Here is a 26,254-nt window from a genome sequence, read left to right as displayed (position 1 = left end):
GATCACATGTGCAGCATCATGGCAATTGTAGATTAAACAGAGGCAAAGATGGCAGCTTCCTTGGCTGAAAACAATCGGGAAGTTTGCTTACACTTTAAGAAGTTTGTAAGTAGAACTAAGGAAGGAGGGTGAAAATGATTCTGAATAGTCAATTAAGAACCTAGACTTACACCCATGTGAAGAGTCAATTTAAATTTGAATTTATGCCCAATGAAAATCAACATGTGTTGCCATTTGCATGCTTACGGAGCTGTAGTAAAAAAGGTCTACTTAAACAGTGGCATTTTGTTATGAAACGTCTTTAACACCAATATTTCTTCTAAATAGAGAAGTTATTTGCATTAGTTTATGAACAAATCTATAGCTTTTGACTCTGAGCCCAAATTAATTAACCATGCAAAATGACAATTCTTCCCTGTTGGGTTTGGTAATCAGTAAGTGATAATCTCTTAACTGCTCACAACATACTGAGTAATTTCTTTCCTGGAATAATTATTATGGCTCTCTTGCTTCAGAAGCCATGCACAGCCACTTAAAGAACAAGGATGCATAATTTGCTAGATTCTTATACCTGCTTAAAGCTATTGCAGCTGTGATTTACCCACTCAACCAGCAGCTATGAAAATCAGTCATCAACCTCGGCAGCCTGAAGTGAGCTGTAAATCAGTCAGCTGAAACGTGTCCAACCAGCTCAGTGTTCTGCACGTCCCCTCTTTGCATGCAGAACATATTAAATGAATGATGAATGCAAACATCCATGATTAACACACGGCTGGACCTTATCGCATAGCTGGCTTTATATACAAATCACTCTAAATGCCATCTGAAGCACCATGAGCAGAAGATTATACCCTAAACCTACTCCATTCTGGGGAAAACTCCGTACTTATAGGTATTTTATTTCACAAAAAAGCTCCTTAGAATAGCTTATAGACTAAGAAGCAATTCAAGTTATGTGAACAAATGTGTTTGTTAGGAAATTAGTATAGCGAAGTGCAGTAAAGAAAAAAAAGATAGTGAATTTTACACTAGTGACCACAGTGAAGGAATGTAATGCAATTTTATGAGGGTGTGATTTTTAAAGGCAATGTAAAAACTATGAAGGTTTAGATTTTTTAAATATTTTTTAATCATGGCTACAGACGATGAAGACTTTGTATATGGGTGCCTATAATGTAGTCCAGACAATTCTATGCTATGCATAAATAGACATATCATGCATTTCAAGTGCTCATGAGCAGGAACACTCAGAAAGCAACTTACGTCAATGGCCCTGGATAGGAGTTGAATTAAACAGTGTAGGGTTGAGTGTTCTCTGGTTAATGCTCTGCCCTTTCTGAGTCAATTGTAGTGTCACCCAAGAAAAAATACCTACTAAAGCAAAATGAAATAGGATTTTGAAGGTACCGCATCTCAGTTGTATAAAAACATAACCTTTTATTTCTACCAATATTAAAAAGTTTTATATTAAAATCAAAACACTAATTTAGAAATTAAGGGGGAGACCGCATGATGCCAGTCTCTGCGTTTGTCAGGATTTACTGGTACCACATCCTTCTATTATACAGACAGTGAAGACAAAAATCTCTACCAGAACAAAGTAAGTCAAATGATAATGCTGCAAATGCACATATTGCCAGTATTTACAAATGGCAAACACCAAATTTCCGTAGAGAGGAGCTGCCTAAAAGCTTTTTCAATGTGTTTTGTGGGACAAAGCCTGCTTCTTCAGGGAAAACTGGCAGTAATTAAAATAAAATTGCAAACAAAAAACGGGAGTTGAGCTATACTCATTAGAGTTGTAAACATTAATATGCAGCACCTCTTCATCAACATTTGGGGTTGCTATTATTTGTAAATACTAGCAATATGTGAATTTGCAGCATTATTATTTTTCTTACTTTGTTCTGGTAGGGATGGTTGTCTTCACTGTCTGTACAAAATCAAAGGATATGGTACTAGTAAATCCTGATGGACACAGAGACTGGTCTCCCTCTTAATTTCTAAATTTATTGTAGTGTCATCCATACAGTGGGAAAAATAAATATTTGATATTTTATCATAAGTTTATTGTAAATGATAGAGATAGAATATCAACCAAAAATCCAGAAAAACACATGAAAAAAAAAAGTTATAAATTAACCTCTTACCCACTGGGCACTTAAACCCTCTTCCTAACCAGAAGAAAATTTCAGCTTTCAGTGCTCTCACGTTATGAATGACAATTATTCAGTCATGCAACACTGTACCTATATGAAATTTTTGTCCTTTTTTCACACAAATAGAGCTTTCTTTTGGTGGTATTTAATCACCGCTGTTTTTTTTTTTTTTTGCGCTATAAAAGAAAAAAGACCGAAAATTCTGTAAAAAAAATATATAATTTTTCTTGGTTTCTGTTATAAAAATTTTAAAATTAGTAATTTTTCTTCAAAAATTTTGGCCAAAATTTATATTGCTACATATGTCCACAAGCTATGGTGCTAATCTCTGAAAATTGATCACACCTGATGCACTGATGGTCTATCTCATTTCTTGAGGCCCTAAGAAGCCAGGAAAGTACAAATTCCCCACAAATTACCCCTTTTTGGAAAGTAAACATTCCAAGATATTTAGTCAGAGCCATGGTGAGTTTTTTGAAGTTGTAATTTTTTTCCCACAATTCTTTGCAAAATCATTTTTTTTTCTTTTTTTTTTTTTTAATTGTTATATTAGCAGGTTAGCAGGTTATTTCTCACACATAGCATATGCATAGCACAAATTACACCCCAAAACACATTCTGCTACTCCTCATGAGTACGGTGATACCACATGTGTGAGACTTTTACACAGTGTGGCCACATACGGAGGCCCAACATGCAGGGAGAACTGTCAAGCGTTCTTGGAGCATAAATTATACATACCATTTCTTGACTACTTCTTACACTTTTGAAGGCCCTGGAGCACCAAGACAATGGAAACACCCCAAAAATTACCCAATTTTGGAAAGAAAACAACCCAACGTATAATCTATGAGGAATAATGAGTCTTTTGAACGTGTCATTTTTTCTACAAGTTTTTGGAAAATATGTAAAGAAAATGAAAACACACTTTTTTTTACACAAAGTTGTCCATTTATACAATATTTCTAACAAATAGCACATATAGGCCAAAAATTACACCGCAAAATAGATTCTCCTCCTGAGTATGGCGATACCACATATGTAGGACTTTTACACAGCCTGGCCACATAGAGAAGACCAACATGTAGAGAGCACCGTCAGGTGTTCTAGGGGCATAAATGTCAAATCTAATTTGACTACTTATTACGCTTTTGTGAGGAACTTTAGTGGCATGCATGTGGCATGAATGAGAACTGATGTGGCATGAATGAGCATAAATGGGGATGGATGAGCCGTGGAGTGGGATGGCTGAGCATGAATGAGTACTGCTGGGTATGGCTGGGTATGGATGAGTACGACTGGGTACGGCTGGGTGCGGCTGAGTGTGACGGCATATGGCTGAGTGTGAGGCCGCGTACACACGCGGGGACTGTTCGCTCAACTTTGTCCGTCAAACAGTTTCAGCGGACAGTCCGCTCAAAATTAGCATGGACGGACTTGGCCACACACGACGAACGAACAGTCCGCTGAAACCGTGCGCGATGACGTGAACGGCACGTACGACGGGACTAGAAAACGACGTCCTATACACTGCAATGCAAACTTCGGCGTGTAAATCCTTTCTGAGCATGCGCGGAACTTAGTTTGACGAACAAGCCTACACATGAGGGGACTGTTCACTGAAACAAAGTTTCAGCGGACAGTTTTTCGGAATTTCCGAAAAACTTTGTTCAGCAGACTGTCCGCTGAAACTGTCCGCTGAAAGCCCACACACGAGCGGACAAAGTTGAGCGAACAGTCCCCGCGTGTGTACGCGGCCTGACTGGGTACGGTTGATTGCGACTAGGTATGGCTGGGTACAGCTGGGTATGGAAGGAATGGCTATGGATGGATAGCATGGATGGATGGATGAACATTGCTGAGGATGGATAGATGAGTATTGCTGAGGATGGATGGATGAGTATTGCTGAGCATGGATAAGTATTGATGAGTATGGATGGATGAGTATTGCTGAGGATGGATGGATGAGTATTGATGAGGATGGATGGATGGCTGAGCATGGATTGCTGAGTATGGATGGCTGAGTATTGATGAGGATGGATGGCTGAGTATTGATGAGGATGGATGGCTGAGTATTGATGAGGATGGATAGCTGAGTATTGATGAGGATAGGTGGTTGAGTATTGATGAGGATGGATGTCTGAGCATGGATGGATGGCTTGATGAGTGCTGGAGTTATCACATATCAGAGCTGTGGGCACTGCACATCCGGCCCACAGCGCTGCTGCCTCTGATCTTTCTTCTCACTGTACCAATCGATACAGAGCGGAGAGAGGAACCGCACGTGACGCTGGTTTGTTTACAAGTGATCGCTCCATCATTTGACAGAGCGATCACATGGTACAAGGTCGCTATCAGCGGATATTTCCGGGTGTGCACCCCAGGGGGTGCATGGGAGCGCGATTCTGAGAGGACATCATAGTATGCCCTCACAAAGTTATCCAACCATGCTGCAGTCGTCATTTGGCAATAATGTGGTCAGCAAGCTGTTAAGTTGCAGTTCAGTGAGCAAAATAAGGATTTGATCCCCAAACAAAACACGACTTAGTACTTGGTGGAGAAACCATTGTTGGCAATCACAGAGGTAAGACATTTCTTGTAGTTGGTGACCAGGTTTTTAAACCTGTCAGGAGGGATTTTGGTCCACTCTTCTACTTCCCGCCCAAGGTACGTCATTTGAGTGGGGATGTCTGAATGATGCCTGCAGCTACAGGCATCATCCAGATATCATCTTTTTCGGCTGGTGATTCATAGCACCATAAGAACAATCATAGTGACAGTTCAGCCACTTAATCGTTCTTACAGGCAGCAGGGAGCGGAAGTTGTCCCCTCCCGCTGCCCTCCGGTGCTTTACTGGTGCACCCGTGCAATAGGCAAGCCGGAGAAGGAATCCACCAGTGCCGAAAGCTGAGCATAGAGACTTCCAAGGGACAGATGGTCCCCGGCAATCTCTATGACCTTCAGAGGCCTAGACGCGTTGTTATGACATCACGTCTGGCCCGGCAGAAGTAAACACCAGGGAGTCAGCTGGAAAGGCTGAGATTGTTTATTTTTTCTTTTGATCTCAGTCTTTCCTGCCCGGAGGAGAGATTGACCTCACATCTCAAGAGTAACTGTCAAACACTATTCCTTTTACAAGGGATGTTTCCATTCTTTGTAATAGGAATAAAAGTGATAAAAAAAAATTCAAGGGAAAGTGTAAAAATGTAAAAATTCTAATAAAATAAACAATGAAAAATAAAAATTGAAGCACCCACGTACACCCTCGCACACAGAAGCCAATGCATACGTACGTTGTGCCCACATATGTCAACGCTGTTCAAACCACACATGTGAGGTATCACTGCGATCGTTGGAATGGGAGTAACAATTGCAGCCCAAGAACTCCTCTGTAACTCTAAACAGGTAACCTGTGAAATGTTTTAAAACATTGCCTATGGAGATTTTTAAGTACCAAAGGTTGGCGCCATTGCACAAGTGTGCGTAATTTTAAAGCATGACATGTTAGGTATCTATTTACTTGGCATAACATTATCTTTCACATTATATAAAAAAATTGGGCTAACTTTACTGTTTTCCAAAAAAAAACACGTTTGAAAAATCAGCTCACAAATACCGTGTGACATAAAAAGTTGCAACAGCCACCATTTTATTCCCTAGGGTCTGTGATAAAAAAACACATATAATGTCTTAGTAATTTTCTAGAAAACAATTTTTACATGTAGGAGCAAAGTGTCAGAATTGGCCCAGATGGGAAGTGGTTAAGATCTCTTGGCAACTCTGTTTCAGCTCCCTCCATAAATTTTCTATAGGATTAAGGTCTGGAGACTGGCTAGGCTACTCCATTACCTTAATGTGCTTCTTATTGAGCCACTCCTTTTTTGCCTTGGCGGTATGTTTTGGGTCATTGTCATGCTGGAATTCACATGCCTGACGAAGGGGGTCTTGCCTGACGAAGGGGGTCTTGCGTGACTCCGAAACGTTGCACTGTTCTTGTGATGTGATCATGCAATAAACAATCCGTTTGGATGATACTTTGTTGAGCGATGGTGTGCTGGAAAATATCTCCTTTTTGCCTACACACACACACACCTCCTTTAGCAATCTCTAAGTCTGATATAGAACAATTACAATATCTCCCAAATATCATTAGCGTTAAGGGTTTGTTCACACTAGCCTGCATGGAAAAAGTAACATTTTGCTGTATAGGTTAGTGTCTGTGTAAGGTCCAGCAAAGATCGTTGTGATAGTCGTTTACCTTTTTTACTTTTCTCACAGCAGCGTTGTGTGAATGGGGCAGAAAGACATGGTTCACAACATAGTTTTATGTTATATGTACTTTTCTTCCTTGGTGTTGTTGGTACATTTGCTCTTTGTGCAAGGAATCCTGCCCTGGTATTTTTAGCACAATGTTCCCAGAGCCGAGAACTAGTGTGTATTATGTAAAGTCCCTAAATTTCACTGATTTAACGTAATACCTATACAAAAGTACCCCCTAACTATTAAACATTCTTTATACTCCTACACCTGAATACCTAACACCCAACCCTAAACACATTCCTTAACATATCCCTTAGCACTTACCTCCCCCAACCCTAACACTAATCCCTAAAGCAAACCCTTCACACTCAAAGTGTAACTAAAGAGAAAACTTTTTTTTATATTTTGGATACAGTGGAGAGGGATAAGAACACCTGTTAATGTTTTTTTCATTATTATTAATTATTTTGGGTTAACACCAGAAAAGTAGTACAGGGGTAATCTTTTAATGGGAACACTGGTTCTGGTTGTATCCCAGAATTTAAAAACAAACCTGCACTCGCAGTGGTTGACCTAGGGGAATACTGCTTCTTAGCACCAATGGTCTTGCTGTCCTCTCAGGACAATGGGTATCCTCAGACTGAAAAACAACAATAACAAGAAAAGGGCGCATCTACCTAGCGCATTACCCCATTAAAATGTATTTCAAGATAAACACAGCAATAAATGTACTCACAAATGTGAATTAGGTAAACTCATGTCATAGCAAGTGCGATTGACTGCCTGAAGGTCTAATCAAGTCCTTCAGTACTACCAGATCGGTACCTCCTGGTTTTCTGGCAGTACCGATGGACTTGATTAGACCTTCAGGCAGTCAATCACACTTGCTATGACATGCGCTTACTTAATTCACGTTTGTGAGTACTTTTATTGCTTTTATTGTTTTATCTTGGATTAAATTGTATTGCGGTAATGTGCTAGGTCGGTGCGCCCTTTTCTTTTTATTGTTCTTTTGTGGCACCCAAGGATTCTCTTTGGAGGGGATTTCCTCTCACTGCCTGTTTTGGCTAGGGGACAGGACAATTAAGAGACTTCTTGCCTATGGGACATAGGTGGCAAAAAAAAACAACAACTGACAGGCGTTAAAACTCTACCTTACTCTATCCAAAATACTGAAAGAAAAAAAAAAGTTTTGCCTTTTAGTTAGACTTTACAGCTTTAAAGCAGTATGAAACCCAAAACGAAAAATTTAATATATTGCAGTTTTTCATTTGTTTTCGTTTTTTTTAAATGGTAAGTGGTTCTAAGAATTGGTAAGCTGCAATATAGTACTTTTGCTTCTGGGTTCAATACCACTGTAAGTGAGAAAATATGATAATAAATATAATATATCAGCCACTTATGGTTTTGTCTCTTGTGTTACCAGTAAGATAATTACAATTGAGGTATTATTACAGAATGTAGTATTCTTTAGTTATTCACTCATTTAAAGGTTATGATGATCCTGAGAAATTGGAAAATGCTTGGATAGTGGAGTTTAAAGTAATATAGTTGTTTTTTTGGGCGGATATTTATCCACCAGCTACTCTCTTATTTTGCAAATGACTGGAGAGTTTTGGTTACAAAGCAAATTTGTTAATGGAGATAAGTTAGCTTGAAATTTCAGGTTGAAGTGAATGTTTAGCCAAAGCTACCATTGGCTAAATTTCCCTTTACTTTTTATCCCAAAGACTCAATGAGAATTTACTGGAAATCTCTCACGAGTACACGAATTCTCATCGTAGACAGTTGCCCCAGAACAAGTATTCCTAATACGTTAAGATTTTTCCTCCCTCTTGATTTAGGGGCAACTCTAAAATATTTAATTTACCCTCACTATCTATTTCAGTGATAGTTATCTCCAGTAAATAGAGGAATAGAACTCCAAAATAAGGACACATATAGCAATAAAAACATGACAGAAGGTGTATCGCTTCCCCAATCTCTCCCCAAAAACCGTAAAATAAGGCTTTGTCTAGAGATACATAATGAAATGAAGATGTTACCAGGTGAACAAAAGACATGGATTATTCTTTGATCCCAGGAAGTATGGCATGTTGAGCGAATAAATGTTGGTTAAAAGTTTGGCGCTACTAGGTTACATTCCAAAGAGATCCATCCCAAATAATACTGGGTATGTAGCAAGTTCAGGGCTTTTTTTCTCAGGGCAAAGGTGCAGGAACTCACCCCCCTCCCCTAGGTCATTCCTGTCTCCGCCCCCTAGAACCGTCCATTGTCTCCACCCCTACACACCAAGCACCGCCCCCTTTAGAGAACAGGAAACCAAGTATATTTAGGGGGATATATAACAGATTTTTTAATGGAATTTGTTAATAAAAAGCAAAGTAAAATGTACAAAACATTAGAAGTAACCAAAGTAATCTCAGAGGCACTTTCATATATCCCCATATTCAGCAAGAGACAGCCCACATAAATACACATACAGCAATAGACAGCCCACATATATACACACACAGTAAGAGACAGCCCACATAAATACACATACAGCAATAGTCAGCCCACATATATACACACACAGCAAGAGACAGCCCACATATATACACAGCAAGAGACAGCCCACATAAATACACATACATCAATAGACAGCCCACATATATACACACACAGTAAGAGACCGCCCACATATATACACAGCAAGAGACAACCCATATATATAGACATACAGCAAGAGACAGCCCACATATATACACACACAGCAAGAAACAGCCCACATATATGCAAAAGAAAACAAGAGATAGCCCACATATATACACACATCAAGATACAGCTCACATTTACACACACAGCAAGAGATAGCCCACATGTATATCCAACAAGAGACAACCCACATATATACACACACATACACAGTAAGAGACAGCCCACATGCATATCCAGTAAGGCACAGCCCACAAGTATACATCCAGCAAGAGACAGCCCACATGTATATCCAGCAAGAGACAGCCCACATGTATATCCAGCAAGGGACAGCCCACATGCTTTTATCCAGCAAGAGACAGCCTGCATGTATATCCAGCAAGGGACAGCCCACATGTATACATCCAGCAAGAGACAGCCCACATGTAGATCCAGCAAGGGACAGTCCACATGTATATATCCTGGCAGCAGCATTAATAGACACATATCTAAAAAGCAAGACAACGATGACAGTTAAACAATTACTGAAAGCAGTCTTGGTCTGGCAGACAGGAGTCTCAAGGCAGGACAGTGCAGGACAGGGCAGGACACCACACCACACCACACGGCAACTCTTCCTCACAAAAGGAACATCCACTTTGCTACAAAGAGAGGCGGAATGCAGCTGATATCACTCCGCCCTCCCCTCTCATAAGGCCGGAACTATAAGAGCTGTGTCGGCTTATGCGGCTGTCGGCTCACTCTGCCAGCTGGCTGCAGCTTAAACCAACTGTAAAAAAAAAAAAGTCCTGCTCCCTGGCAGAGGTGCCGGAACGCAGTTCCGCCAAGTTATGGTAGAAAAAAAAGCCCTGACCAAGTTTACTTATTGCCTGGAGTTCTCTTTAAAATAAGACAAACAGTATTATACTTGAAGACATTTCACATGTATAACACTTTTATCCATGTTGTATCTAGGTGAAGAAATTGGGATGCTGGAAGACATGGCTGTCAGTATTTCAGATCTGAAGCACACAGTTTTTAAAATAACAGAGGCCAAATCAGATGACTTTCTGCCCATTGTGACTGGAAGACGGTAAGCTTTGTCTGTAGCAGAAACAATCTTTCTCACATCTTCATAAATTAGATTAGGAAAACATTTTGTTTTTAAAAGTGTATTAGAGTTCACAACTAATTAGTGTTATAATACTTTGTGATGCTGATATTGCCACAATCAATTCCATAATATTAAATCATGAGTTATATCCTTGCATCTTGTCTGTAGCTCATGTCGGGATAATTAATTCCATTTATAAGGCTTGACATTTTCATTTATGAATAGTGATGGACGAACGTTTCGCCCGGCGGTCGTTTCGCGGCGAATTTCCGACATTCGCGGTCCGCACGTTCGAACGCCTTTTTCCGTCGTTCGCCGCGGCGGACTTACGTGTTTAATGTATACAAGAACTTTAACCTTTGGTGACACGTTTATCATGTGATACAGGACAGCCAATTGAGACATGACAGCACATGGACACTTGGACATTCCCCCTAACCTATAAATACACCCGATCCGGTGGCCATTTTACATTCTTTCTTCTGTTACGATAGGGACAGGTTCCTGTGTGGAGTAGGGAGAGATAAACCACTAGCTATTTGGTACACAAAAGTTCTTTTCAGGACTGGTATAGGTGTTAGGTGTTGATAGGTTTGCTGTGCTGCTGATTCTTGCAGCAGCCTGAGTGTCTTTTGTTAGTTTAGAGAAAGGGAAAGGACGGTGTATGCTACAGGGACAGCCAGATTAGTCTTTCATCATCATCATCATCATCATCATCATTAGCTGTTACTATCAAGGTCCACAAAAGAGCTGTTCCAGTAACCACTAATCGTTCTCTTTTTTTGCCAATTTGTATAGGGACAGGAAGGAAGCAGTGTTGTCAGGCAGTGAGGGTAATTTTAAAGACTTGCTGTTATTATTAGTTCCACAAAGGTTCTTTTCAGGACTGGTATCAGTGGTACAGTAATAGGCTTGTACATGTATAATATTCTTTCTTCCAAATATAGAAAGGATATTATACTTGACTGCTGCCCTTCTGCTGCAGTCTGCTAAACATTCACAACTCACTTGTTCCACAAAAGTTCTTATAAGGACTGGTAACTTGGTATAGGGTGCTACGGTACATAGGCTTGAGTGCGGTACAGTCTGCTGTTCTGTAAGGACCGCTATCGGTCCACAATAGATAGGGTTGACGTGCACCACTGCTGACCGCTGCCCTATACTGCAGCAGTCCTTCAGCGGTATAGGGACTGACGTACAGTCTGCTAATCACTAACACACAACCTGCTTGTTCCACAAAAGTTCTTATAAGGACTGGTAACTTGGTATAGGGTGCTACGGTACATAGGCTTGAGTGCGGTACAGTCTGCTGTTCTGTAAGGACCGCTATCGGTCCACAATAGATAGGGTTGACGTGCACCACTGCTGACCGCTGCCCTATACTGCAGCAGTCCTTCAGCGGTATAGGGACTGACGTACAGTCTGCTAAACACTAATACACAACCTGCTTGGTCCACAAAAGTTCTTATAAGGACTGGTAACTTGGTATAGGGTGCTACGGTACATAGGCTTGAGTGCGGTACAGTCTGCTGTTCTGTAAGGACCGCTATCGGTCCACAATAGATAGGGTTGACGTGCACCACTGCTGACCGCTGCCCTATACTGCAGCAGTCCTTCAGCGGTATAGGGACTGACGTACAGTCTGCTAAACACTAATACACAACCTGCTTGGTCCACAAAAGTTCTTATAAGGACTGGTAACTTGGTATAGGGTGCTACGGTACATAGGCTTGAGTGCGGTACAGTCTGCTGTTCTGTAAGGACCGCTATCGGTCCACAATAGATAGGGTTGACGTGCACCACTGCTGACCGCTGCCCTATACTGCAGCAGTCCTTCAGCGGTATAGGGACTGACGTACAGTCTGCTAAACACTAATACACAACCTGCTTGGTCCACAAAAGTTCTTATAAGGACTGGTAACTTGGTATAGGGTGCTACGGTACATAGGCTTGAGTGCGGTACAGTCTGCTGTTCTGTAAGGACCGCTATCGGTCCACAATAGATAGGGTTGACGTGCACCACTGCTGACCGCTGCCCTATACTGCAGCAGTCCTTCAGCGGTATAGGGACTGACGTACAGTCTGCTAAACACTAATACACAACCTGCTTGGTCCACAAAAGTTCTTATAAGGACTGGTAACTTGGTATAGGGTGCTACGGTACATAGGCTTGAGTGCGGTACAGTCTGCTGTTCTGTAAGGACCGCTATCGGTCCACAATAGATAGGGTTGACGTGCACCACTGCTGACCGCTGCCCTATACTGCAGCAGTCCTTCAGCGGTATAGGGACTGACGTACAGTCTGCTAAACACTAATACACAACCTGCTTGGTCCACAAAAGTTCTTATAAGGACTGGTAACTTGGTATAGGGTGCTACGGTACATAGGCTTGAGTGCGGTACAGTCTGCTGTTCTGTAAGGACCGCTATCGGTCCACAATAGATAGGGTTGACGTGCACCACTGCTGACCGCTGCCCTATACTGCAGCAGTCCTTCAGCGGTATAGGGACTGACGTACAGTCTGCTAAACACTAATACACAACCTGCTTGGTCCACAAAAGTTCTTATAAGGACTGGTAACTTGGTATAGGGTGCTACGGTACATAGGCTTGAGTGCGGTACAGTCTGCTGTTCTGTAAGGACCGCTATCGGTCCACAATAGATAGGGTTGACGTGCACCACTGCTGACCGCTGCCCTATACTGCAGCAGTCCTTCAGCGGTATAGGGACTGACGTACAGTCTGCTAAACACTAATACACAACCTGCTTGGTCCACAAAAGTTCTTATAAGGACTGGTAACTTGGTATAGGGTGCTACGGTACATAGGCTTGAGTGCGGTACAGTCTGCTGTTCTGTAAGGACCGCTATAGGTCCACAATAGATAGGGTTGACGTGCACCACTGCTGACCGCTGCCCTATACTGCAGCAGTCCTTCAGCGGTATAGGGACTGACGTACAGTCTGCTCACTTCCTTGACCCAAAAAAGCACACCGTACTATATGCCCCTACCCTCCTCTTTGAAGAGGTTGAGCGGTGTCATATTTCTACTGGGGCTGCTTATGATATCCCTGTGCTGTGCTGACTTCCTCCTGGGGGTTCTTATTATGAAGGGATCACACTATCCCTGTGCTGTGCTGACTTCCTCCTGGGGGTTCTTATTATGAGGGGATCACACCATCCCTGTGCTGTGCTGACTTCCTCCTGGGGCTGCTTACGGTGCTGCTGTCAGTGCTGTATGTCACGGTGCTGCTGTCAGCGCTGTATGTCACGGTGCTGCTGTCAGCGCTGTATGTCACGGTGCTGCTGTCAGCGCTGTATGTCACGGTGCTGCTGTCAGCGCTGTATGTCACGGTGCTGCTGTCAGCGCTGTATGTCACGGTGCTGCTGTCAGTGCTCTGTATTACGGTGCTGCTGTCAGATGCCTCTATCACGGTGCATGTGTCATTCCGGTATGTCACGCTGCTGGTGATCATCTCCTGCACCCTCTTCTTTGCCTACCCTGGTCCCTGACCTTCCCTCTCCTCCATTGCCTTCATTAGCTCCATAGTCCTGAATTGTTAGAACAATTTCCCAAATAAAATAAAAATGCTTGTAGTTATCGATCCCAAATTCACCTCATACATGTATTATGTCATTGTCCAGATGGTGGGACTACGTTTTACCCCCTAATAATTACCACGTGGCCGCAAATTCGACATGAAGGTTTGCAAAGTTCGCCTCCCATTGAAGTCAATGGGGCCCGCGGCGAACGTTCGGTTTCGCGAACGTTTGGGTCCGTTCGCATTTCGCTTTCGCGAAACGTCCCGTCGGAAGTTCGTCCATCACTATTTATGAATAAAGTTCAGAACAAAGTTGTATGATACATGATAGGGGATTGCCCTAAGCCAGAAGAAGAAGATTTTTTTTTTACAAATTTATTCTAGTTAGTTTTTTGCCGAAAATGAAAGTGGTTGTAAACCCATACATATACCGATTGAAGTGACTGGCACTAGGTGATACACAGATATATTTATCTGTAGCACTCTCTCCTCTACAGCTGTTCAAAGTCCAAATTTTATAAAGCTTGTCTGAGTTTTCAGAAAGCAGGTTGGAGAGCTGAAGTTACACACTGCAGAGCTCAGTGAGGAGACTTCTGAGAGCTTTGGGTGTCAGGAAAGAGGAATGAAGTAGCAGACAGAAATCACACACACACACACACACACACACACACACACACACACACACACACACACACACACACACACACACACACACACACACACACACACACACACACACACAGTGCTCTGTATTGAGAAGTACACACTATAGAGGGATATGCTTTATTCATATTTCATGTCCGAGGTTTACAACCACTTTAAATATATGCAAATACCTGTATGGTGTCTATATATGTTTTCACACAATATTAACACAAATTTCACCCAGGATTCGTACAATCTTCAAAATAAATCAAATTACCGTATTTATCGGCTATAGCATGCACTGTTTCATCCTGAAAATCGGGTGCAATTAGTGTGTGCATGTTATATGCCGATACTTCAATTTGGGCTACCTCGGAGGGGACAGGGAGGGGGGTGGGACAAGTGCCGTCAGATTACATACAGCAAGAATCTCCTGTTTACTCGGCGGCCTCTGTAATTCGGAGTCTCGTCTCCTGAGCCAGCCAGTATCATAGAAGCCGGTCCAGGAGGCGGGACTTTGTATTACAGAGGCTGCCGAGTAAACATGAGATTTTCGCTGTATGTAATCTGATGGTGCTTGTGCAGTCCCCCTCTCTGTCCACTCCAAGGCAACAGAAATCTGATGTGAGGGTGCAGATGGGTATTGATCAGGCTGCATTGATGGCACCTGTGAGGCTACAGATGGGCATTAATCAAGCTGCATTGATAGCACCTGTGAGGCTGCAGGTGGGCATTGATCAAGTTACATTAATGGGCAATTGTGAGGCTGCTGATGGGCATTGATAAAGCCGCATTGATGGTAATGGTGAGGTTGCAGATTGGCATTGATCAAGCTGCATTGATGAGGAATTGTGAGGCTGCAGATGGGCATTGATCAAGCTGCATTGATGGGCAATTGTGAGGCTGCAGATAGACATTGATCTGGCTGCATTTATGGGCACTAGTAAGGCTGCATATGGGCACTAATAAGGCTGCATATGGGCACTAATAAGGCTGCATTGATGAGCATGACTCTTATTTTGCTTCAAAGTTCTACATTTAAAATTTTAGTTTTTTTCTGAAACTTCCCTCTTAAAATGAAGGTGCATATTATACGCCTGTGTATATTATACACCAATAAATACGGTATGTGCATCTTGGGTGAAAGTTGTGTCAGTCTTGTAAACCTTTATTATATAGAAGTAAATGAATGCACTATGGTTATGATATATGAAGAGTGTGCTAACAGGTATATTTCTTGCAACCAATCAAAACCTTTGTTTAATTTCTCATCCTCATTCAAGCCGTTAACTGTAGGAATGACAGCAATACGTTTCCCCTTGGCACACTTGTCATATATCAGTTCATGAATCTTTAGATTTAAGGCTAATACACATGAGGTTTAAGGTTAGCACCCTCAAAGGTCAGATGGTTACTTGATGGAACTGTAGAAATTATTAGGAGTGCAATGTCAATATTATGTCCCATTCATTATTAGAAAACTGCAGTCCCAGGCTTAATTTTGATTGGAGCCTGATAGAACAGTTAGCCAATGGTCAAATAAACTTCAGAGCATAGTTTGAAAATATTCTTTAGCAAAGCACTGTAGGATAGACATGAGTACATGCATGTATATGTTATGTTTTATTTTGAACTGGACACAAGTTAGGCAGGCAGGTATGTTTAGGAAGGCAAGGCGGGGCATATTTTGTGTTCCATTTTGAATTAAACAGGTAAGCTTAAAAGCTTTATAAACCTTCATACCTGCACCTTGTGTTTATCACCTTCATAATATTTTCCTTGATCATTTTCATGGTGTCATGTGTTGCTCTGTATGCAGAGCCGATATTAGAGTAAATATTCATATGTCAGACATTTCTGTTTGTGTCCAGACCTGAGCCATGTGGCATGTCACTGCACAGGTTAATGCAGGATTTCTGTCTGTAGCCTAATGCTCTGTACACACGGTCAGAATTTCCGACGGAAAAGGTCAGATCGGATTATGTTGTCGGAAAATCCGATCGTGTGTGGGCTCTATCTGATGGAAAAAGTTTGAGAGCTGGATCTAAAATTTTCCGACAACAAAATCTGATCTGACTTTTTCCGATCGTTTGTAGAGAATTCTGACGGACAAAGTGCCACGCATGCTCATATTAAATTACTAGACCAAAGCTATTGGCTAATAGCCTAAACGTAGTCCCGTCGTATGCAATGAACATCACCTCGTTCCGAACGATCAGATTTTCCACCAACTTTGTCTGACCGTGTGTATGCAACACAAGTTTCGGACAAAATCCATCGGAAAGAATCAGACGGATTTTGTGATCGGAATGTCTGACCGTGGCACTTCCTGTGAAGAAACAATATTGTCAGAAACCATGAAATCAGACTGAGACAGAAGTACAGTTAAATCATACTTGTTTAATAATAAAAGTAGGAGGACCAATGGGTGGAAGCCTTACAGGCAATACAAGGTTGCTCATTGAATACGGCACAGCGCTTATCGCAACTATACATTGTTATGAGGGTGCACCGAACGCCGGCCAGGCTGTATAGGATGGGGATTGGGGAGGGAGACCTTTGTACCAGATGTGCCAGGGATAGGGGAGACCTCATACATTTACTTTGGCGCTGTCCCAAATTACATTTATATTGGTCGGGGGTCATTGCTACTCTCAATGGGGCCTTCCAGGTGCGGATTCCACAGGATCCAAAGGTGTGCCTTTTGGGTGTGCTGGATGATCTCTCGCTGGGGACGCCGGTTAGGGAGGCCCTGGGGAGAGCTCTTTTTCAGGCGCGCAAACTCATCCTTCAACACTGGAGAGCGAGTGACCCTCCGAGGTTGAAGGAATGGATAACTCAGATGGGGAACGTGTTAAGTATGGAAAAGTATATTTACCAACACCGAGGCCGAGCGGAACGCTTTGAGCGACTGTGGGGACCCTGGCTTGATACCCCCGGGTTATCTCCCCTGGAGCTGGTTATGGGACGGTTGCTTAGTTAGGGGGTATAGGGCAGGCCTCACGAGGGTATGTGTTGTCGCGGGGGAGGGGGGGGGAGCAGGTAACAGGGCTGCGGCCCGTCTGGATAATCTGGACCTGTATCTGTGGTGTCATGATCGATTAGGGTGATATTCAATACCGCCTGCGGAATATGACTTTGCTGTGTACAAGGTGTCTTTATGTGTATGCTGTTTGACTATGTATTCTCTGCTGACGATGTGATGACCTGTGTGTGTATTTGTGTGTTAAATAAAATCCGTTTTGATTAAAAAAAAAATAATAAAAGTAAATCGAACAAACGTAGTCAAAATGTATCCAGAGTTCAGGAACCAGAAAGGATAGACAAGTCAAATGTCAGGGAGCCGTAGATGAGCGTAGTAAAACAGCAAGTAGGATCTGGAGCCAGAAGGATGTCAGCTAAGCAAGTCTTTAAACAGGAATGTAGGAGAGTGTCTCTGTGATGTTGACTAAGGTGAAGGCAGAAATCCTCTGAGCTGTATGGCTTAAGTAGGCAGGACTGATGAGCAGGATATCATCAACAGCTGAGTACCTGTGGAGAGATAGGAGCTGGCAATTAGCCGACAGCTGAGCGGCCAGCTCAGGGAAGGAAGGACTGATCCCAGCCCTGACACTATATCCCACAATCCCTGGGTCTCTCAATCTAGATGAGCTAAACGGTAATTCGATCTGACACAAGTACGCAGAAAAATTAATAGTGAGTGTTATTAAAGATTAGCTAGTTGGACCTTTTCAGGTTTAAGATGGACTCAAAATCCAAACTTCCAAACCTACTGCCAGTTTTTATAAGACAATTTCTTCAAGCAGTAGTACAGGAAAAAGTCTGCATCTTTCAAGAAGACCATGATATTTATGCAGGACAATGCTCAATTGCATACATTGAAGTACTCCACTGTGGGGCTAGCCAGTAAAGGTTTAAAAGATAAAATAATAATGACATAGCCCCTCACTTGACCTAAACCCTATTGAGAACTTGTGGGCCCTTCTTAAACGGGAGATTTATGGTAAAGGAAAACAGTACACCTCTCTGAACAGTGTCTGGGAGGCTGTGGTTGCTGCTGTACAAAAAGTTGATCAGCAACAGACCAAGAAACTGACAAACTCCATGAATGGAAGGCTTATTTATGACTGTTATTGAAAAGAAGAGTGGCTCTATTGGTCATTTTTTTTTAATTTTTGTTTTGAAATGTCAGAAATGTTGTTTTGTTTATTATTATCACTTTAACAAATGAAAATAAACAAGTGAGATGGAAAAATTTTCGTTTTTCATTTAGTTGCATAATTATTCTGCGCACTGAGTCTAGGTTCACACATATGCAATCTCAGAAATGGCATGTGATTTGCAACTGCAGGTGCCGGTCACATGCAATGTCTGTGTGATGTGAGTTCAGCCATACAGTTGTATGGCTGAACTCACATTAGATTTGCAGCAAAAAAAAGTGCAGGTACAGTTTGCACTGCAATCTAACAATGTATTGACACCCGCAGAGGTTTGCAGAGGGCAGTGTGAACTGACTGCGGAAGAAATGCAAAGTGGGAACCGGTGCTGTAATCGTGCTTTCCGCACAAGTGTGAACCTAGGCTAATAGTTGCCCAATAAATGTACACACAGATATTCTGCTAAGAAAGCCAAAACCTCACTTTTACTTTTCTTAAAGGATAACTAAACCTTTGTTTTTTTTTTTTTTTTATTAATTTATTTTAAGTTTATTAAGACTTATATCATTACAGATGTACAAAAATAGCAAAAGACCAATACTAAGATCAGTACAGAATGCATAACACTGTTATAAAGAAGAGAGTAGACCCTGTGAGAGAATGATATTGACCCATTAAGAAAACCATTAAACTCCAAGCCAAACTTAACAGACTCTATGCCAGGGGTCTCAAACTGGTGGCCCTCCAGCTGTTGCAGAACTACAATTCCCATGAGGCATTGCAAGGCTGACAGTTACAAGTGGGACTCCCATAGGCAGAGGCATGATGGGACTTGTAGTTCCACAACAGCTGGAGGGCCGCCAGTTTGAGACCCCTGCTCTATGCAGAGGCTCTGGCTACTGGTGAGAATAAGAGAGGAACTGAAAGAATCAGGTCCTGGACCCCCCCCCCCCCGGTCCGGACCACACACCCAAAATGGGATCCTGCTGTGTGCAGGACGACCGGGTGATGGTCACTAAAATAAAGAAAGAAGCGAGGAGCAGGCCGAGCCACTCTCCTGACCACACTGTCACCCGCCTGCGGGGGTGATCTACCAATGGTGAGTCTGTCATTAACCACAATCAAATAGTCAGGGTATCCTGAGGTCACCTAGTTAGGGGCATGGCCACCTATTCTCACATGAGTCAGACTAATTGACTGGGCCATCATTCTGAAGAACTCTTATGCCTCTTATACCTCTTATGCCTCATACGCACTATCAGTTTTTCTGCTGAGTTTTTCCTTCAGCTTTACCAAAACCATATAATATGAGGTCAAACCTTAGGAGTTTCAATTTGGATGCAATCAGGCAGGCCCTTCTACTACATGGTTTTGGTAAATCTGAAGGAAAAACTCAGCAGAAAAAATGACAGTGTGTATGGGGCTTTAGTAGGAAGGAACAATATATATCTGAGCCTAAGGAAAGTGAAAAAGAGAGAGGGATAGAAGGGGGAAAAGGGCAGAGCAAAAAAAGAGAATAAGGGGTAGGTGGAATGTGGGCATCAGGAACCCTCTCGGCGGGTAAGGGGGGGGTGAAAAGCTACAAACGTTGAGGGGAAGAACTGAAGGGTCTGCATATTAGGGGAGTAGTGAGATTCCTATATACTTTGCCCAGGGCTTCCAAATGAGTCTGAATTTTTGGGAGGTGTCCAGAATCGCATTTGGGATTTTCTCCTGTGACATTATCCAGGAGATCTTCTGTTTGGTCTGGCGAAAGGACACCAAGGGGGCTTTCCATGAGTGAGCTAAGGAATCCTGGCCCCAAGGAGAATGAAGTGGATAAAAGAGAGGGTCAATTTAGGGACCTTCGGTATTTTGCTATTGAGAAGAGCTATGGTGGGCTCCTGTTTGACCGCGTATCCAGTGGACTTACGGATGAGGTTGAAAATTCTGTTCCAATACCCTCTGATTTTAGGGCATTCCCAAAGTGTATGGAGGAGGGAGTCTACAAGGCCACATCCTCTAAAACAGAGAGGAGAGGAATGAGGGTAGAATTTGGTGAGACAGTTAGGGACTAGGTACCAATGGGATATAACCTTGAGGTCTGCATCCAAAAGGGAGGTATTTAGAATTCCCTTGTATGAGCAGGCAAAGTGTGTGTGCCAAGTGTCCAGGTCCCATTCAAAATGAAGATCACGCTCCCACTTCAACATATAGTTTTCTTTCCCTTGGGGATCAGCTATTTTTAGTTTTTTTAATTAACAAACATGTCATACTTACCTCCTCTGTACAGTTGGTTTTGCACAGAGTGGCCCCGATCCTCCTCTTCTGGGGTCCCTCAGTGGCACTCCTGGCTCCTCCTCTTCTTGAATGCCTCGTTGGAGAAACACTCTCCCTCGTGGTACTCGTGTGGTCTTGTTTCCATGTCCTGCTGCTGCGTCTATTGGCACAGACAGCAGTCCCCCCCCCCCCCCCCCCGCGTCAATAGCTCCACTGCTATCAATCTATATATTTAGGATCCGAGACACCGGCTGGAGCTGCTGGACTTGTTTTTGTCACTAGAAAGACTGGGCTCAGGTAAGTAAAAAGAGGGGTCTGGGGTGCTGCACAAAAAAGGTTTTTTCACCTAAATACATAGAATGCATTTAGGTGAAAAATCATGAGGGTTTACAAACCCTTTAACCACTTCAATACTGGGCACTTGTACACCTTTCAGCGCTGTTGCACTTTGAATGACAATTGCGCTGTCATGCTACATTGTACCCAAACTAAATTTTTATCATTTTGTTGCCACAAATAGAGCTTTCTTTTGGTGGTATTTGATCGCCTCTTGGATTTTTATTTTCTGCTAAACAAATAAAAAAAGACCGAAAATCTTGAAAAAAAAACATGTTTTTTTTTGTTTCAGTTACAAAACTTTGTAAATAAGTACGTTTTCTCCTTCACTGATGGGCACTGACAGGGCTGCAGTGACGGGCACTGATAAGGCGGCACTGATGGGCACAGATGAGGTGGCACCAATGAAGTGGCACTGATAGGCGGCACTGATATGCGACACAGATAGACACTGATCGGTGGCACAAATAGACACTGATAGGTGGCACGGGTTGGCATGGATGGGCGGCATGGATAGGTGGCACGGATGGGCATGGATAGGCGGCACAGATGGGCATGGATATGTGGCACGGATGGGCATGGATAGGTGGCACGGATGGGCATGGATAGGCAGCACGGATGGGTGGCATGGATGGGCATGGATAGGCGGCATAGATGGGCACTGATAGGCGGCATGGATGGGCACTGATAGGCGGCATTGTAATTTAAAGTATTGTAGGGATGGATGCCAATCAGTGCCAAACAATAATGCATGCCAATCAGTAATGCCCTTTGTGGGCACTGATTGACATCCATTATGGGCACTGATTGGCATTCATTATGGGCACTGGCTGGCATCCCTGATGGTCTAGGGGGGCATACCTGGTTCTGGGCATCCCCTGGTGGTCTGGTGGCATCCCTGGTGGTCCAGTGTGGGCATCCTCGGGGGGGCTGTGCTGATAATCGATCAGCACAGACCCCCCCTGTCAGAGGAGCAGCCGTTCGGCTCTCCTCTACTCGCGTCTGATAGACGCGAGTGAGGAAAAGCCGATCACCGACTCTTCCTATTTACACTGTGATCAGCCGTGATTGGACACGGCTGATCACGTGGTAAAGAGTCTCCGTCGGAGACTCTTTACCGAGATCGTAGTTGCGGGGTGTCAGGCTGACACCCCGCAACAACGATCGCCGCGATGCGCGCCCCCGGGGGCACGCAGCGGCTTAATATCCTGATCACGTCATATGACGTCCGGTCAGGATATTAAAACGACTATGCCGCCGTGCTTTTGTTATAGGGTGGGCGGCAAGTGGTTAACCACTTGCCGACCAGCCACTGTAATTATAGTGCGGCAGGTCCTCATCATCCTGCGAACCATTGAAGCTGTACATCAGCTCCTTTAAGCGACATAGCAGGCACACACAGGCGTGCCCGCCGCATTGCAGGGGTGCCGATGCTCATGGTCAGCAGTCGCGAGAGGCAGAACAGGGAGGTGTGGATAGCTAGGAACTACAATCTGTCATCTCCTATAGTCAGTCCCCTCCCCACACACAGTCAGGGAACATAGTTAATCCCTTGATCGCCCCTTAGTGTTAACCCCTTCCCTGCCAGTTACATTTACACAGCAATCAGTGCTTTTTTATAGCACTGATTGCTGTATAATTGTTACTGGTTTCAAAAATGTGTCAAAAGTGTCTGATTTGTCCCCCATAATGTCGCAGATCACCGCCATTACTAGTATAAAAAAAAATAATAATAAAAATGCCATAAATCTATCCCTTATTTTGTAGACGCTATAACTTTTGCGCAAACCAATCAATATACGCTTATTGTAATTTTTATTACCAAAAATATGTAGAAGAATGCATATTGAGGAAAAAATTTGCTTTTAAAAAAAAAAATCTGGGATATTTATTATAGCAAAAAGTACAAAATATTGTGTTTTGTTTTTCAAAATTGTCGCTATTTTTTTGTTTATAATGCGAAAAATAAAAATTGCAGAGATGATCAAATACCACCAAAAGAAAGCTCTATTTGTGGGAAAAAAAGGAATGTCAATTTTGCTTGGGTAAAGTGTCGCACGACCACGCAATTGTCAATTAAAATGACACAGTGACGAATTGCAAAAAATGGCCTGGTCATTGAGCAGCCAAATCTTCCGGGGCTGAAGTGGTTAAATATTCAGGTTTGAGGTTTATTAACATTTTGGATTGACCGAAAGCACTGCAGTTGTTCAATAATTAAATAAATCCTCAAAAATAAAACCTGCCTAATAATTGTGCACACAGTGTAGTGCCTAAGGCTGCAAGAGGCGAAATCAGGACTCTGCATCAACCCTTGTGAGGTCCACAACATCATAGCCAGTTTTCTTTCCTAAGGGTTCTCCTGATGCTTGGAGTGTAGTATACATAATCACTTTCCTACTGTGTGTATTCTAATTAACATATATTAATGGATAACTAAAAAGGCCATGATTAAAAAAATATGTTTCCCTTGAGTTCACCTAAGTTGATTGGTTTCTCTATGTCTGCTTTTTTCCCTCATATTAAAGTTCACACTTTATGAGTGTTAATATCATGGAAATGTAAAAAAAAAAATGATTTATTTATCCCGTACATCCTAGTGTCATATGTCTATGGCCTGGATTTCTGCACTTTGTGTTTTTACATTGCCCTGTTAAAATGAGTATGAATGAGAATTTTAATTTTGCATGTACAGTTGGTAATATAATTATTAGTTTTGGGGAAAGTAATTGATGGTGGTTTGAATTTGATTTTAGAGAGCACTACGAAGTGGAGGTCAAACTTCCGACAAAAATGTTCGAGCTTCTTCCACAACAGATCAAAGACGGAAAACCGCTTAATGTTTACCCAGTGCTTTTTAATATTGGAATTAATGAGCAGCAAACCATAGCAGAAAGGTGAGACATTGTTCCGGGATAATGTTTGATCACTTTACAGAATGGAATTAGTTGTTGAGTTTTAAGGAGAAGCTCCACGTAAAAAAAAAGGCTTTGGCACTGTTGAAGTATGAAGCTGCAAGAAAACAGTAAGAGTAAGATCTCATTTATTGTAATGTTCTTTAGCATGCTTTGCATTGTTTTGCGATGCATATTACCTTATGTTCACATTTAACATCAACTGTGGGTGTACGGCTATATACACTATTTTACACCTACACACACATGAACTTTAATGGCATCCCAGTCTTAGTCCGTAAGGTTCAATATTGAGTTGACCCACCATAACAGCTTCAACTCTTCAACTCTGTAAAGGCTGTCCACAAGCTTTAGGAGTGTGTCCATGGGAAGGTTTGACCATTCTTCCAGAAGCACATTTGTGAGATCAGGCACTGATGTTGGTCGAGGCCTGGCTCGCAGTCTGCACTATAATTCATCCAAAAGGTGCTCTATTGGTCAGGACTCTATGGAGGCCATTTAAGTTCCTCCACCCCAAACTCGCTCATCCATGTCTTTATGGACCTTGTTATGTGCGCTGGTCCAAATTATTTGGTGGAGGGCGGATTATGGTGTGGGGTTGTTTTTCAGGGTTTGGGCTTGGCCCCAAAGTTCCAGTGAGGGTAACTCTTAAAGCGCCAGCATACCAAGAAGTTTTGGACAATTTCATGTTCCCAACTTTGTGGGAACAGTTTGGTGATGACCACTTCTTGTTCCAACATGACTGTGCACCAGTACACAAAGCAAGGTCCATAAAGACATAGATGATCAAGTTTTGGGTAGAGGAACTTGACTGGCCTGCACATATTCCTGACCTCAACCTGATAGAATACCTTTGCGATGAATTCGAGTGGAGACTGTGAACCAGGCCTTCTCATCTAAAATCAGGGCCTGACCTCACAAATGTGCTTCCAGAAAAATGGTCAAACATTCCCATAGACACTCCTAAACCTTGTGGACAGCCTTCCCAGAAGAGTTGAAGCTGCTATAGCTGCAAAGGGTGGGGCCAACTCAATACTGTTATATACTGTTCACTATATTGAACCCTGCGGACTAAGACTGGGATGCAATTAAAGTTCATATGCGTGCAAAGGCAGGTGTCCCAATACTTTTGGTAATATAGTATATAGTGAGGTTTTCTATTTATATATTTTTTTTCTTTTGACTGAACTAGGGAGATTTGACTTATTCAACCACATTCAACTATGTAACATCATTGTCTATCACATTTTAACAGTCTGTTAAAATAAGTAGCTATTGGGACTGTTTTAAAAAATAGCATTTTTGACAAAAATCTGCTCTGCAAAACTGTAAAGCATTTATAAGTAAAACTGTCTTTTTTTTTTGTTTATTATGGGCTAATGGGATACCAGGACAGCCAGGTAGGGAATACAGTAAGTGCCCAATTTTCTGACAAGTTACGTTCCAGGAGCTTGTTTGTAAGTTCAACTTATTCTGAAGTCCAGCAAAGCTCAGCGCTTGCAGGCAAATGCCGCGAGTGTTGGTCAGTGTGTTCTGGCGGGGGGGGGGGGGGGGCGAGCTCCCCTGTCTGAACACAAAGGCACAGCTCGGGAGATCGCTGCACCAACATTGCTTGTGTTGGTGCGGCGATCTATCAGTTTTCTTTTGTTCAACCTGCTGGGTGTACCTAGCTTTACAAGATTGGTCATGTGAACACACGTCCTTTGAAAGTTTGCTAGTTGAATGTTTCATATGTAGGGGACTTATCAGTGGCGGCTCGTGAAATTTTTGGATGGGGGGGTGCCCATCATTTTTTACCCCTCCCACTTCTCTTAAACCATAAACACATCGCACCCGACTCGCACGGCAGTTCACACTGCCATATGCGAACTGCTGGGGAATGTCAATACATTGTTAATGACACCCCCATTTCAGCTTGCATATCACACTGCGAACTGTCAATTCGAACATGAATCAGATCGCATGGGTGTGAACACCCATGCGATCTGATTCTGGTGCAGACCAAAAAAAGTGTCCTGTGCGAGTTTAGTGCGAATGCGATTTCAGCCATACTATCTGTATGGCTGAAACCGCACTGCACAGACATAGAATGTGATTTGCACTGCAGTGCAGTGCGAATCACATGCGATTTTGCACCACGCAGCAGTGTGAATTGGCCCTTAAAAGCATGTTTGTCAAAAAAATGTAAGAAT

At 42.6% G+C, this 26,254-nt stretch overlaps 1 protein-coding gene across 8 annotated transcripts in view; it reads left to right on the top strand.

Annotated features, from left to right (window-relative positions):
* The window catches only part of INPP4B (inositol polyphosphate-4-phosphatase type II B), an 851,608-nt gene that overhangs the window by 760,413 nt on the left and 64,941 nt on the right, over positions 1-26,254 (top strand). For all 8 annotated transcript variants that reach the window (XM_077476952.1, XM_077476955.1, XM_077476953.1 and 5 more), the window contains 2 exons: positions 10,071-10,188; positions 23,904-24,044. In XM_077476952.1, coding sequence (XP_077333078.1) covers positions 10,071-10,188; positions 23,904-24,044 — 259 coding nt within the window. The remainder of the gene's footprint in view (positions 1-10,070; positions 10,189-23,903; positions 24,045-26,254) is intronic.

The sequence above is a fragment of the Lithobates pipiens genome, unplaced genomic scaffold, assembly GCF_037356315.1.
Source record: "Lithobates pipiens isolate NorthernLeopardFrog02 unplaced genomic scaffold, aLitPip1_a1.2 Scaffold_13, whole genome shotgun sequence".
NCBI classification, from domain to species: domain Eukaryota; kingdom Metazoa; phylum Chordata; class Amphibia; order Anura; family Ranidae; genus Lithobates; species Lithobates pipiens.
The sequence above is the reverse complement of the archived record's forward strand: the minus strand, read 5'-3'. Positions and strand labels throughout refer to the sequence as shown.